The 15,031-nt window shown below is 38.4% G+C and overlaps 1 protein-coding gene across 3 annotated transcripts in view; it reads right to left on the bottom strand.

The window, feature by feature from the left end:
* khdrbs2 (KH domain containing, RNA binding, signal transduction associated 2) overlaps positions 1-14,750 on the bottom strand; it is an 86,794-nt gene extending 72,044 nt beyond the window's left edge. Inside the window, exon 1 of one of the 3 annotated variants that reach the window (XR_012595229.1) lies at positions 14,058-14,750. Coding sequence is in view for 1 of the 3 variants with exons in the window: in XM_074646368.1 (XP_074502469.1) it covers positions 14,058-14,148 (91 nt within the window). In the remaining 2 variants the exon portion in view is untranslated. The remainder of the gene's footprint in view (positions 1-14,057) is intronic. The other 2 variants (XR_012595228.1, XM_074646368.1) reach the window with 2 other exon arrangements.
* Between the last annotated feature and the right edge of the window lie 281 nt (positions 14,751-15,031).

Below are 15,031 nucleotides of genomic sequence, written 5' to 3'. Positions count from 1 at the left end.
CCTTTTGGGTTATCAAGTATATAGAAGTCATCACTAGATGGAAGACTAATATTTAGTGAACAAAGAGCTGTGTTCATTACTTTCAGGACTGCTTTCTGGAGCCACTGAAATCAGACTCTAAAATGTTATGAAATCATTCAGGCTTATGTCACTAATAAGTTTATTTTCATGTCCCGCAATGAGGCTGTAATGGAAAGGACTGTATCAGGTAAACTCAGTGAAATGGTAATGCTCACTCTCACCCCACATCGCCTGCCTCTGGGTACAGACTGTACCTGAAAACCTCTTGCTAAACCACAGGTAAACAGATTGAAAGACCCCTCCAACCTTTTATTCCCATCAACACGGCTGATTCACACCTGCCTACGTGACACTTTACACTACAGGTGTCCCAGGGTAGCAGGAGCTGACAAAATGTGCCTTTTAAAAATAGCATTTATGCATTCTTGCCTCAGGAGATAAATCAAACAACCCGTGGTGTGCAAACACATGCATATTTTGAACTATAGCTCTGCTTTATATACAGTATACAGGGTACTGTATGGTGACAAGCTGAAAATATAAACACAGTATACTGTATGTATGTACATAAGGAGGAGAATGTGTATTTAGCTATACTAGTGGTGGGGCTCTGGAGATGTCAGTGGGTCCACTGAAATATCTGTTGGATGGAACGCCATTAAATTTGGTACATACATTCATGGTCCCCAGCGGATGAATTGTAATAACTTTGGAGATCCTTTGACCTTTCCTCTAGCGCCGTCATTAGTTTAAAGTACTACACCAACTTGCTGTCTTGTTATCAGGAGTCTTTAAGTCGTTGTGGTTTTCACACTTACATGACTGACTGGCGACAGCAGGTCACACACTACAAGATCTTTCACCGGGAGGAATCCCCGATGAGTTCTCCGAACTACGTTTTGTCACGAAAACACGCAAGAAATACATGGAAAATTAAATGATACCATGATACATTGCTGATGTTGTCGTTGGCACGTGTTCAGAAAAAAACCTGTTTCCACCAGTTTCAACACTCTTTTTTTTACTATTTATTCCTCTAGGTGCAACAACAACTTTGTTCTGTGTTGCAAATGCAACACATTCAGTGAGGTCCTATCGTTACAGCCCCGTGTCTTGTGCTCTCAGTCCCCAACAGGTCCAGATATTTAGCATGCTAGATCTTTGAACAGTTCACGCATAACCCTTGAACGCCGATGTGCGAGCAGCGAGCCAACGCCGATTTGCCTCTGATCTGGGGCTTTTTTCTGGGCTCTCCAAAAACTGTGGGGGAGCGGAAAATCAGGGCTAAAGTCATGTAGTGTGAACAAGCTATAAGTCATACCATCATTCGGATTTTAAGTGATTTTAGTGCTCATTGTAAAGTCCCAGTTCCAGGTTTCATCAGCCATTTGTTTCTTGATATCCTCAATGATTAGTTCTGGTCTTCTGCATGTGGGAGACAATTTGTTTTGTGCTATGTTTCCATTGGGAAGTGTTTCACTTTCCAATGGCCCTAGTGTTCTTATCATTTGAATGAAGTAATGATGTTTTTCTAGCCCATGAAGATGGTTATACTCTGGAACAGTGCATAATAGGAAACACCTTTATTCTGGTCTGCAGCCTGCCAGTGAACTCAGAAGAAGATTGTGTGTGTGAGAATGAGAGACAGGGAAAGAGGAAAATGAGCTTACAATATATAAATCTGGGGAAACGTTCAAACCAGTATCATCGTTGTCAAATATGAGGCAGGGAGCGACGGGAGCCTAAGATCAGAGGAGCGCGAATGTGCTTTGAAGGTCAGTGGTTTCAGTCCTCACACAAGATGAAAAAAAATCTCATTGGGGGAGCTGAATGAGTAAAACACTCTCAGCGACTATTCTGGTGCTCTTGATCCCCTCCGTTGCGCTGCCCAAACTGCTTCAGTGGAGCTGCTCAGCGGCCAAGAATGAAAAAAACAAAACTGTGGTTTAACTCGGCTACCAGATAAATGTGTGCAACTGTACGAGTTTTGCTGAAAAAGAGAAAATGTGCTCAGTCAGCCTGCCATGGCTTAAGGTTAAATGCATCTGCTTTGGTCTGTATGCAGCAACACAGAGCATCAACACTGACTGAGGAACAGTTTGAAGTTCATTTATCCTGGACACCAGTAAAAATGGCAATAAATATGCACAAAACTGAGTTCATGATAACAGTAAATTAGTTTCTATCAGAAAGATTTGGTAGCATTTTGATTCACTATTAACTGAGATCTTTGAAAAAATAGGGCTCCCTTCTTTCAGCAACTTGCCCGTAATAAACATTCAGGTACTAAATTGCTGAGCCAAAAAAAAATGATTTGCCATTGAGATTTGGCATGAATAGACTTATTGTGATGGACTGTGTTGCACTGATTAAGGGAAATCTTTCACAACTTGCACACACTAGAATACACTAAAAGCTCTAGAAAACATAAATGTCCTACAATGTTTGAGCTACTGCCAGTACAAAATAGCATGCAAGCAGTCCAACAACATCAGTAGAAGGGGGAATGGGAGCTGCCCCATTTGTTGAAAATAATGTGTTTACTGCTCGGCTGTTTATCCTCACATCGTAGCTTTATTGGATTTCAGTAGTTGTTGTTTGCTATACAGTCCATGCTACTAAAGCATGCACTTTGCTCTACTGCTGAATACGTTTGAAAAACGTGTATGCTTTCATTTCTGAGATGATGTTGGTGAGATCAAATTGTCTCTTAATACACTGCCGGGGGGTTAACGTTTTTTTTCTGATGGGTCAACAGAGAAATGTGGATCCATAGAAAACACACTAAAATACAGACATAAAATCTATGTATGAAGTCTATGAAAAAATGAGCCTAATTCTCACTTGATTTATTACCTCAGTAAACATTGTAAACACGAGTTTATGGTCTCAATCGCTAGTTTCAAGTCTTCTTCAATACAGCATGATGTTCATTTAGTAAATTATGGTCCCATTTAGAGTCAAATAGACCATAAAGCAGGGTATGCTTTAGGGCGTGGCTACGTTGTGATTGACAGGTCGCTACCACGCCGTTGTACGGTCTGGAAGTTGTCTGTCTTTTCGTCTTTCAACTTTAACCCTTTCACAGTGAGTTTTCAGTTCATGAAAGTTAATTGTAACATTTCGGTCGCCTAAAAATGTCTTACTCAGTGTTCAGTCGTACTTAGCTCCACCCATACTTCTGGTTGCAAAAAAAAAAGATAGCGACGGCCAAAATGCTCAACTCAAGGCTTCAAAACCGTAGGTCACAAACCAATGGGTGACATCACGGTGACTACGTCCACTTCTTATATACAGTGTATGGATAAAACAGAGCATGAAGATGAACCTCTTTTTTATTATTTTAATTTAACCCATGTTTGACATTTTTAAGACCCATTGATATCTGGCCAAAACAGCTCCATAAAAAGTTACAGACAACGACAATCACCACAAGAAATCATATAGAATAAATACATTATTGTGTCAAAATATTAAAAATACATACTCACAGTGACAAATACCAACCAATTCATCATTTAGGAGCTTTAAAATCTGGCAAAGAGACAGGTTCTCTAAGTTTTAAGTCTTTTTGAACGCTAATCCAAGCGATAGGGAACAGAACACATAAAAGCTTTCTTTCCCAGTTCAGTCGGTGCACTCGGAACAGACAACGAGACCGTATCCTACCTCATCACACCCAACAAATAGAACTCAGGGCGTCCTGATATCTGACATGTGCTCTGTGTATAGACAAATAACGCACACAGTAAGCATCCTTCCCTTTTTCACTCGGCTCATCTTTTATTTTGCAAAGCTGGCTGAAAGACTGGAAACCTTGAATAACCTGCAAAATGATGGACGAGCATTAGAGAAAAACTGCAGATAGTAAATTGCTAGAAAAACATAGTTGAACTCACTGAACCCACGTCTATCACGTTTAGCTGCTGGGAGTTTTATTTTGGACATTGCTGTTTTTCATAAGTTACAGCTGAACACCACTTGTTTCTTTTATGCTTTCAATAAAATGAGTTTAAAGACTCCCTTGTTGGTGGATTAAAATACTCATCCAAAATGTTGTGATTTACACAGTGCAACCAGTCAATACAGATTTGAGTGATTATTCCTTTATATGCTTTATTGTATTGTAGGCGGCTACACCAACTGCAGTAAGAGGTCAAAACACAGAGGCTTTGTCGAGTGCTGCCATTAGGCTCTAGACAGCTACATTATTCTCTGATTTCTTCTGCCTCCTGAATATCTAGAACGACTTAACAATGGGAGCAAAAATGAATCAATCTAATTACTCTCCAATACCTAATTGCTTGTTCACATCAGACACAGAAAGAGGGAGCCGAGAGTGGACCAGCAGACGTGCAATTAGCTTTGTCCTTTTTTCCACTTTGGACTCATGAATGTAACTGCATGGGGTTGGAAATATGCGCCAGTGTTTGGCCACATGCTGTTTATGTGTTTTTAACTGAGCTGCGCCGAGGCAAATTGCATTCAGCCATTGACACAGTGATGAAGTATTAAATCTTCAATCTAATTATAACGCCATCTTCAAATTGTGTGCTGAATGTGCGATGGACAGTGAAGTGAAAAAGTAATTACTATTCATACAAATTACATATTAAAAAGCAAGCAAATTATACACATTTTAATCATGATGGTGTTTCAATAATCATCTATTTATTACGACTACTTACAAGCCAGACAGGATGGAAAACTTTGGTCGCCGACGTGGTCTATGGTCTGATAGATTATATATACAAAATACATTATTATAGGATCTATTTCTCTTTATTTTATAAAATATATGTAGTATAGAGTCTTTTTTTATCTTTTATATATACAGTGTGATATTATTATACATGTTATATGTGTGACTTAAATATACATATAATACACACCTGTAATTAAACAGATATGCTTCATAATATCTGAGGATATGGTATACTTAGCCTGAATACAGTGTGGTATTTGTGTTATTATATGCAACATTCTTGCTGTTACACATTTTAATATCGCTGCCAATGCAAAGTATTCTCATACAACGGTTCGTATGATATCTTACGAAAAAGATGTTCCTCTTTTTTCGTTTGTTTTCCTACAAATGGCCAGATAAAGCGTGTCAATTTCTGCTCATTAAATGCATACAGTCTTTTCAAAATAAACTTCCGACCTCAACTTGGTTAGGTTTAGGCAACAAAAGTACTTAGTTAGGTTTAGGAAAAGATTGTGGTTTGGCTTAAAATAACTCAGGAAGTGGCGTCAGTTACGTGACAAATAAATCAACGTTGACTTCTGGTTTCACACGGGACACAAACACCAGTCTCCAGGGCGAAAGTCCGGTGTTTTTTTGACCCACCCATCCACCTCGAGTTCCTCCCTACGCAACATTCGCTGCTGTTTATATTTCCTTGTTGACGATTAAGTGAATTACACACAAATTGATTTTGTGGGATATATACAAATTACAGTGCATTACTTTTCGTAGTTGTAGCAACGAACGTTGTATGAGACCGGCCTGACCAACGTGGATATAACTTGTAGGTGTATGTTGTATATTTGCAGTGATGTGTGCTTTTAACTGTGTTGGAGAAGTGTGCACATTCTATATGTTTGTTTTGACTTCTGGTCTATTTTTAAGCCTATCTGCATTACGCATTACCACAGCTAATACTGCTTTCTGTTATTTGACAAAGTAAAGTTTTATTAATTCCTTCTACACATTATCTTACAGTTTAATTCACTGGACAAGCATAGTGGAGGCATGGCTTTGATAAGGAGTAAATGGACATTGGGTAAGAGGTGGATAAGAGGATATAATTTGTATGGCTAAACATTTGGTGCTATTAAATTTTCTTGAAGGAAATATCAATAATAATATTCAGAATGCACGACAGCATGGAGCATCGCAAAGTATTTTGATTAGTGGTCGCTGCCTTCACCTCAGTACTGTTGATGTTAGTCACCAGTTTTCAGTTTTCCTTTAAATAGTTTGACAAGTATTTTGTACGTTATTGGATTTATTTTAGTTGTTTGTTATATAATGTATTAATTTGTGCTGTTCAATTAAATTCACATATTTTTCCATATATGTCATTAGTTATAAATGTTAATTTCTTAGACTGTTGTAGATGATAATTTTCCAAAATTGATCACCCAATTCATTCTTTGATTCATTCATTCATTTGTTCCTTCATGATCGCAATGTACAGTATATCTATTTTTTTCAGCCCTAATTGTGTTTACTCGGCATCCTGCTCCCTGCAGCACTTTATTTCCTTATCTGATGGGACAATCTGTGTAAATGTAATTACTGGTATGTTGGATGAAACAGCACATCAGCCTCCATCAGCATGTAGTGGTTTAATGATTAGTACACCGCTCACTTCCAATCTGTCACTCACAAGTGAATTGAAAGTGATTTATAAAACACATTCAAATGTAACCACAGATATATGAGATATGAGAAAACACTATAAGCATCATAAAGACAGTAATTTAAATTTCTTTCCTAAATACCTGATGCCACTGTTACTCCTGTTACTTTCCTCTGATTTTGTTAGTTTCGACTTAAACAATCCCATTTCTATTTCTTTATTTGGAACTTTCCTGTTATATGTGAACATTCAAGAGGAACAATAACATATCCTGATATCTAAAATCTATTGTCTGAGTGCTGCTGCTTCGGCTCGTCCACTCATTCCAGTTGCTTGAAATACTCGCGACCTTGGAGTCTAATCTTATTCGACCCGTGCACTCATTGTAAGTCACTCTTGATAAGAGCTAGCTAAATGCCGAGAATGTAATGCAATGCATCACTTTCCTGAAATGTAATTTTTGTGTCCTTTTGATAGGTCACACGACATGGGTTGCTGTTTATTTGTCGCTATGAGCTGGGTCACTGCTGGATACTGAGCGGGCCATAATGGCTACACAGAAAATGTGAGCAACAATTTATGTATAAGTAAGAGAGGGGTAGATTAAATGCAAATCAATTCTTAGAGAGAGAACTGAACTCTGCGGTGAGGCATCGTTCAAATCAATTGCAGAATGAGAAGTTCCTGACTAAGCAGGACTCGCATGCATGTATTTGTTGAGGGAAGCCTCCTGCAATATGTATTTGCACATTGATTGTATTCTGCAGCGTGAAAAAAGTAGCATTTAAAGACTCATATATTCAGAGTATAGAGTACGATCTCCTCAACAGTCACTCACTGAAGTTTACCATCTCAATATCTAATTATAGCTCTTCATTATCGGCTGACTGAAACTTAAGTGGTTGCAGTGCATCACACGGGTTCATGCATTGTCCAACTCTTTTTAATTAAAGTTAAAGGGTCATTGACCAAAATGTGGTGTGAGCTTGTTTTCGATAGAGCCGTGACGGAGCATTTTTTATCAGCCTAGAGTATATGGCACAGAGTTTACCCTCACTTATGCATTGTGTGCAAGCAGAAACTGACTAGAATACTGTAATTAACTGCTGGTAACTTCCTCTCTTTCTAAGAAAATGTTCTCCCGTGTAGAAACAAGAAATTGCAGCTCAGTGCTCGAATGAAAACATGTGCTAAAAGTTAGGTGAATGGCTAAATGCAATGAGGAAATGAACAACAAAACGCTTATATTAAGTGGATTAAAGGGTGTTTTGAGCTAAGACAATGTGGGGTTTCGGGACAAAGGCAGTTTAAGCTCCAAATACCTAACTTAACGGACATTACACTGGCAAAATTATGAAGTCTTGCTTGTGAAAACACTAACTTAAAGCTTCAGTAGGCAGAAAGATTTTGGCATCATTGGGCAGAAATTCCATAAGAACTTTTCAGCATGTTGTAATTCAAGTGTTCTGAAAGAAAACTAGACTTCTGCATCTCCTCATGGCTCTGTTTTCAGGCTTTAAAAAATCTAGCCCATGACTGGAGACTTTGGCCAATCACAGGTCATTTCAGAGAGAGAGCGTTCCTATTGGCTGTGCTCCGGCTGGTGGGCGGTGCTTGGTATTTCCTCAACTGATCCCAACATGGCTACCGGGTCACAAACTTTCTCATTTTACAGCTAAACAGTACACTACAAGATGTTTCTGAAAACATTTGAGGTGAGAAATAGGCATTACAGTAACTAGTTTGACTGTTGGATCGGAGTTTGCGAGTGATTGACAGCTGCTCAGAGACGGCAGGCTACAGCTCGGCTCTGATTGGTTGTTTTCATCCGGTCTGTGAAATCTTGCAGATGTCATTAGGAGCATCGGAGGACACAGAGGCACATGATTTTTTTTCAGATTACCTGTCATATACACTTCTGTCATGATATAGTGTCCGTTTTGAAATATAACTTTTTTTTAATCGTATTTGCTCCATTCATACCCACTGCAGCTTTAAACAGACGTAAGGATTTTCTTGTGCTCTTGCTCTCTTATGCTTTATTTGACATGAGTCTCCTCCATATCTCTACTCAACTTTAAGAGAAGCCTACATCCTTCAAATCTCATGCAGATTTATTTGTATTGTCACTGTGCCAGCACTTGTGAGGGCACTTGAGATATAACATACCCTGTCAAAATGCTTAGTGACAATGTAAACTAGATGTGATTGCAAAAGAAATGTAGAGAAATGTCCCCCTAAAAATGGAAACATAGCACATGCATAGTTTGTTTTTCTCAACAAGCAATGTCGTTATCTCACTTCTGCCTCGCTGTCTGCTTTTCTATTCACCTTATTAGGAATCCCATTGGTTTTTCGTGGCAGGGCTGAGCTATGTGGCAGGTAGGAAAACCACTGGGATCCATTAAAGGCTTCATTTTCAGTCAAAGGCAAATTAAGGGGAGACACTACAGGTGAGTAAGGTAAAAATGTTGTGATATCACCATGAAACTTGCAGTTGATTACTAACATTAACACAAATATTGTTTGTATTACAAGTTTTCTGAAATGTTGTGTTAAAATATGAGGCATTGTCTTATTAAATATGTGCCAATTTGCTTACATTTCCAGAACAGAAATCTGAACATTGGATAAAGCCAGGTTCAAAATTCTTGTTTCAATTTGTTGTCATGTAAGAGTCAAAGATTTTTAGAGAGGGGATCTATTTTTATCCCTTCATAAATCAGAAAATACTGTCAATAACCATACATTTTAGGGAATAAAATGTTGTATAAATCAGGCTATGCATGATAAATGAACAAACCCCTCTGTAAAAAACCTTCAGAATATAGATATGAATGAGACTGGAAAGTTTGATGTATGTACAGCCCGTTCGCACAAAAAAGTGTATAAATGGTATGGCATTTAGCTTGCAATAAATACGACTTTCTTGCTTAAGGCGTGTCATTTGTAAGCCATCTATCCTGTACTGACTGCATTGTAAACACATCTGTGTATAAATGCTACGGTAAGAGTTAGTGATGTAGTATAAAAAGCGAGATAGGTCGCTTATGGTGGGCAGGTGGGGAGGCAAATGGGACCAGCAAATACACAACTTTTAACCAGGAGACCGTTGTTGTTGTTGTTGTTGTTGTTGTTTTGTAAGTTACGTCACGTGACGTTTGTCTTCACGTGTTTTTTATTGACGTTTGTGACATGTGTACTGTAGTTGTGTTACGTTGTTTCCACACGTTTTTTACTTAGATTAAGCCCAACCATGACGGTTTCCCTTAACCTAACTAAGTGGTATTCTTGCCTGAATCTAGCTACGGACGTTTGTGTGGCGTACAAATGACACGTGAAAAGTGGCGTACAAATGACAGACTAAAAGGCTAAAATACATTCTCATGACAAGTGGAATGACCGTGTAATGTTGTGGTATTTAAACTCCTTCCTGTGAGACCGGGTAGGTATGTAAGTGCTACTGAAGTGGAGATTTCTGGCTCAGAGTCTGATCATTTTGAGAAAACGGCCTTTAAAGGTAAAATTCCGTATATTTTGAAGACGCTACAGGTGAATAGGGTAAAACATTTTAACTAATAGATATCACCATGAAACTTCCCCAGTTCAATATTCACACAAGACAATTATTTTTCATATTACACGTTTTCTGAAATGTTATGTTTAAATATGCAAATGAGGCATTATCTAATGCTAGCTTTTGTTGAATTTAGGAGAAATCTACAGTCGTAAATAGACAAAGTAGTAAAATAAACACATAAATAAGTATTTTATATGTCTTCTTTCCACTAGTCTGAAAGAAGACATGTTATGGAAGCAGAATAGCCCAAAATCGCAAAATTGACCAGTGCATGAAAAAATTATGTCTTTGCCTGGGGTGTCTGATGCAACACATGAAAGAATTGTCTTTTATGACAATTTGAGCAATCATTAGCCTCATGCAACATTGAAAAAAGAAGTATCTGTGTCCAAAAAGGAGCAGTTTTTGGGAGAAAATTGGAAGACTGGTTAACAACTACTATATACAGTGTTATACATGTTGTATTTAATATATATTTTACAGAGTTATTCAAATAACCTCCTGCTCACACTCCGCTCTGAAGGAGAATTATCCCCACCCACCCTCTAAAACCACTTTAAATCTGCTCAAGAGAAAGACAAATGATTTTAGAGACAGCATCATTTAAACACATATTCCCTTCATAAATATGGAGCTGTTACCTGAGACCATGGTAATTCTATGCTATGCTGTTTACTGTGCATGATGTGAATAATGCAGGATTATACATGCTTTGTTATTCACTGATAAATAGCTGTGAATCTATAAATCTGTAAACGGCAGTTTATCTTGCTGTCCACTGATATGTATGATTCTGCATTATCCATGAGCATACACTGACAACAATGATAACAGCTGTGTGAAAATGGTTAAAATGATGAACAGTAGTATTTCACATGCTGCCCACGGATGATTTTGTTGAACATTTTAGGGTTGACAATACCAGACTGTCTGAACGCACAGTTTATTATACTCATTGTCCCACTATTGTATATGATGCATACTGTGTGTCCTTGCAAACTGGACACATGCTGTGCTATTGCAATGTATTGTGTTTTGTGATTCAGTATTATATTGTATTTTGGAGGACTCTACTGTATTGTACATTATGGGGAACTGCAAGTGAATTGCAAATCTGTACATAAGTTTACAAAAACTGCTTTAACTGAATTAAATAAAACATGAAAAAAGGTAAACACACAACACATTTTAACATGCTAGTTGCTATTCACTGCGACGGATTATGATAAAGACAAAACATTTTTGTTTGTATCCTGGCTATGTGAGTCAGCCTTGAGTAAATCTGGCAACGTGCACTGTGTGACAGATGATCCCATCTGCATCACAGTTAACGACAAGAGCGGGACTGTCAGGTGTCTCATCAACACATTTCAAGAGGAAAGCGCACAAACACCCTGTCTAATCAGAGCGTATTAATCTATCACACACAGTTTGACTTTGCTGCTTTAAACAAATGTGTCAAAAACTGTTATAACATTATTATATAGATAATAATTAAAAATTGCAGATTCATATAAATTACTGTAAATGTTTGTGTTTCTGGCTTCTGTTGGAGGTTTATTGTGAGTCAACTAGAAAACAAACAGGAAAGTACTTGTATGAAAACATAATATATCAGATATAAAATGACCAAATTAAACATAGAGTGCTTTTCTAGTGTCCTGTAGACCATGTGTGCTGAGCACCTTTGGGATCTATGACACTAGAATAAAAGTATATTAGGGCTGCAACGAATGATTATTTTCATTGTTGATTAATCAGTTGTTTATTTTCTCATTTAATCGATTAGTTGTTTGGTCTATAAAATGTCAGAAAATGTTGAAAAATGTTGATCAGTGTTTCCCAAAGCCCAACGAATGACATCCTCAAATGTCTCGTTTTGTCAAAAGCTCAAAGATATTCAGTTTACTGTCATAGAGGAGTAAAGAAACCAGAAAATATTCACATTTAAGAAGCTGCAACCAGAGAATTAAAACTTTTTTTTCTTTAAAAAAATACTCAAATCGATTAATTGATTATCAAAATAGTTGGCGATTAACTTCATAGTTGACAACTAATCGATTAATTGTCGCAGCTGTAAAGTATTTACATCCATCCATTCACCATAAAAACGCACATCACTCAAACCTTCAGAGCACATAGTCTGGATTTGCACTGGATAACTGCAAAAGTTACATCTGTATACCGAACGAGCTGAGCTGAGTTCTTGTGTTTGCTTTGCGATGATGAGTTTCCTGTCCAAAGTGACACATTCTCAGCATGTGAATGACACCAAGGATACCTGCAGCATGAAGAACAAGGCTGCTTTATGCTGCAGGTTGAAGCTGATTATACCGCCCTGTTAGATATACTGTAACATGAAATCAGAAGAAAGACTAGAACATCTGCCTCAATGGCATTAAATCCCCTCCATGACCTTGATGACAGTTTTCAGTTATTATAAGTAGTGATATAAAGAGAAGATGAATCTTACATTAACCTAAATAGCATATTAAACAGTTTTCTTTGCCATATTAGAATTTATGACTCCTGTTACAAATACTCAACCTGCACTGCACTGTGTGTCTCAGGTAGAGTTCTTAAAGATATCAGACTGATGATGATATTTGGTCAGTGTGCTTGGTTTTGAATCAGGAAAACCAAAAGGAGCATGTAGAGCTGCACAATTAATCAAATATTAGTCATAATCACAATTTTGGCTTCCCACAATTAAAGGAACATGATCAACTGCGATGTTCACATTTAACATGCGTGCTCTGCTCATAGAAAACTCAGCTGCACATCAAATCAAGCGCTTCCTAAACAATGTGATTTCACAGAAATACTGTGAAATGATCACAACCTCTAGCTGCACAGAATGGGTTAAAATGATGTGCTGCCACCACGGCTGGTGTGTGTGTGTGTGTTTGAGAGAGACAGAGAGAGGGGAAGAGAAGGTGGATTGTTCTGTAAGTTATTAATAACTTACTCGGAACGCTGCTTTGTCACTTTTTGACCCGCCCGCCCGAAGCTGAGATATTTCCTAGTAACTTAAGCTCACCCAAAGTCGCACGACCCACGGGGTCACTAGCGAACAGCCTGCAAAAAAACTTTCCTGAATGTTGCGGCTGCAGTCCAGAGTAGAAGAGTAATCTACTGTAGATCAGATGGGCAAAATGAAAATGCACTGAAATCAAGTGAAGAAGAACCTTATTTTAAATCCTATTTTGATGCAAAGATTTGTTAATTATTCAGAATGTAGCACGAAGTGAAAGTGAAAGCAGCGCTCCATTGATTTGATTTGGGGTAAAACGTTTTGATACCATTTTATTTTGCCTCTTGGAGATGTACTGCGAATAAGGATCAGTCTTATTTTAAGATGTGGACATTAGCAGGAATGAAGCACAATATGGAAGTGAAAGTTTATTAAAATATGAAAGTGCAATTCAAATATTTTGTCCCTTTAATCAATTAATAATCGCGATAAATAATTGTGATTATCATTTTGGCCGTAATAGTGCAGCCCTATAGGAGGATGTCAAGTTTGCTGTGAAAACCAAGTCCTTTCTGACAACATGCAGCTTGTATTACAATCCTGATCTATATGCAAATAAACAACAGCTGGCAATCCACTGTATAGATTAACAGCACATTTGAAATCCAGTCAATCACACAATTACAGCAATTATGTCCTTTCACCCTTTTTCATCCTGCATGGAGAACTGCTCTTTGAACACTTTTCAGTTTATTTCCTGGGTTGTTGTTTGACCTTGGAGGTGAGAGGTGACCATACTCTCTGACTTTACACACACACACACTCTATATATACTTTCTTACTTGCTCACTGCATTTCTTCTCTCCATGGGATAAAAAAACCTCAGAAAAGTTCTGGCCACATGGAGCCAAAGAGCAGCTTCCTCCATTAAATAAATACACAGCACAGTGAATTCACAGCCATCAAGCAAAGCCAGTCAAGGGCATTGTGTTAAAATAAGCTCGGTCACTGTACTTCCCCCGAAATGCAATGCAATGGTGTGTTCAGTTAGCAGGGAACAGGGTGAATGCCTCTTGTTAAATAACTATGCAGACTTGAAAAATACCTGACTTACCTTCTGCAAGCAGGCGCACCGCATGCACAAAGGAGGGGTCCAAGCCGCTTTTCTCGGCCACCAGTTCAGGTAAGTACTTCTCTGTATGCATTATTACACACAGCGGACCTCCTGCAGGTGAGGCGACAATGCTGAGCGTCGGAATGCAACTACACCTTCCCAGCTCCTGCTCTCTTTTTGGTGTATAGCTCTACCAGTCTGTGTGCATGAGCGCCACCAGCAAAAAACCTCTCCAAAAAAGAAGAAAACTCCCGGGTCTCTCCGAGATGATGCCTGACTTGGAGGCTGCAGATGTTTTCCAGAGGTGTGAGCGACTGGGAGATTGACTTGTGATTCAGAGGTGTGAGTCCATCTCCTCCTTCACCGCTGCCTGCCTTATTTCTGCTGCCTCTCCTCTCCTCTCCTCAGTCGGCACCCCGCCAGACTCTCTCATCCTCTCTGGGTCTGCTGCTCCCCGCCCCTCAGCATCATTAACCGGACAGATTCCGGGACCAGGCGCTGCTGCTGGAAAACAAAGACCATCCCTGCTGAGCGCATACCAATTGGGGCGATGTGCTTAAAGAGGGATTGGATTAGAAAAAAGTTGAGTTTGCACTTTGGTCCATGCAATAATCTCACTTCCAAAATGGGATTCTGTTATTTTATTGAAAGTTTTATGTGGCAAATATAGTCCCTTAAGAAAGAGAAGTAAGAAATTATAACATATATTTGAGAATATGCAGTATTATAAATGTTGTGTAGCTGCAATTGGTTAAAACAGAAATAGATCGTCATACTGTATGTCAGTGTCAACCACACTTTAAGTACACATAAGAGCTATCAGTGGAGCTTGAATTATAGCTAATATGAGTAGCCCGGTCGCACAGCATTTCATGAAATTTAATGTATTGATTCTTTTACACAAATTAAAAAAAATTGTTGTGATGGTCAGCACGAAATCAATTTGTATTTAATCCACGTAATTGTAAACCGGG

Source organism: Sebastes fasciatus, chromosome 9 (assembly GCF_043250625.1).
Source record: "Sebastes fasciatus isolate fSebFas1 chromosome 9, fSebFas1.pri, whole genome shotgun sequence".
In the NCBI taxonomy this organism is placed as follows: Eukaryota; Metazoa; Chordata; class Actinopteri; order Perciformes; family Sebastidae; genus Sebastes; species Sebastes fasciatus.
This window is presented reverse-complemented; position numbering and strand designations above follow the sequence as displayed.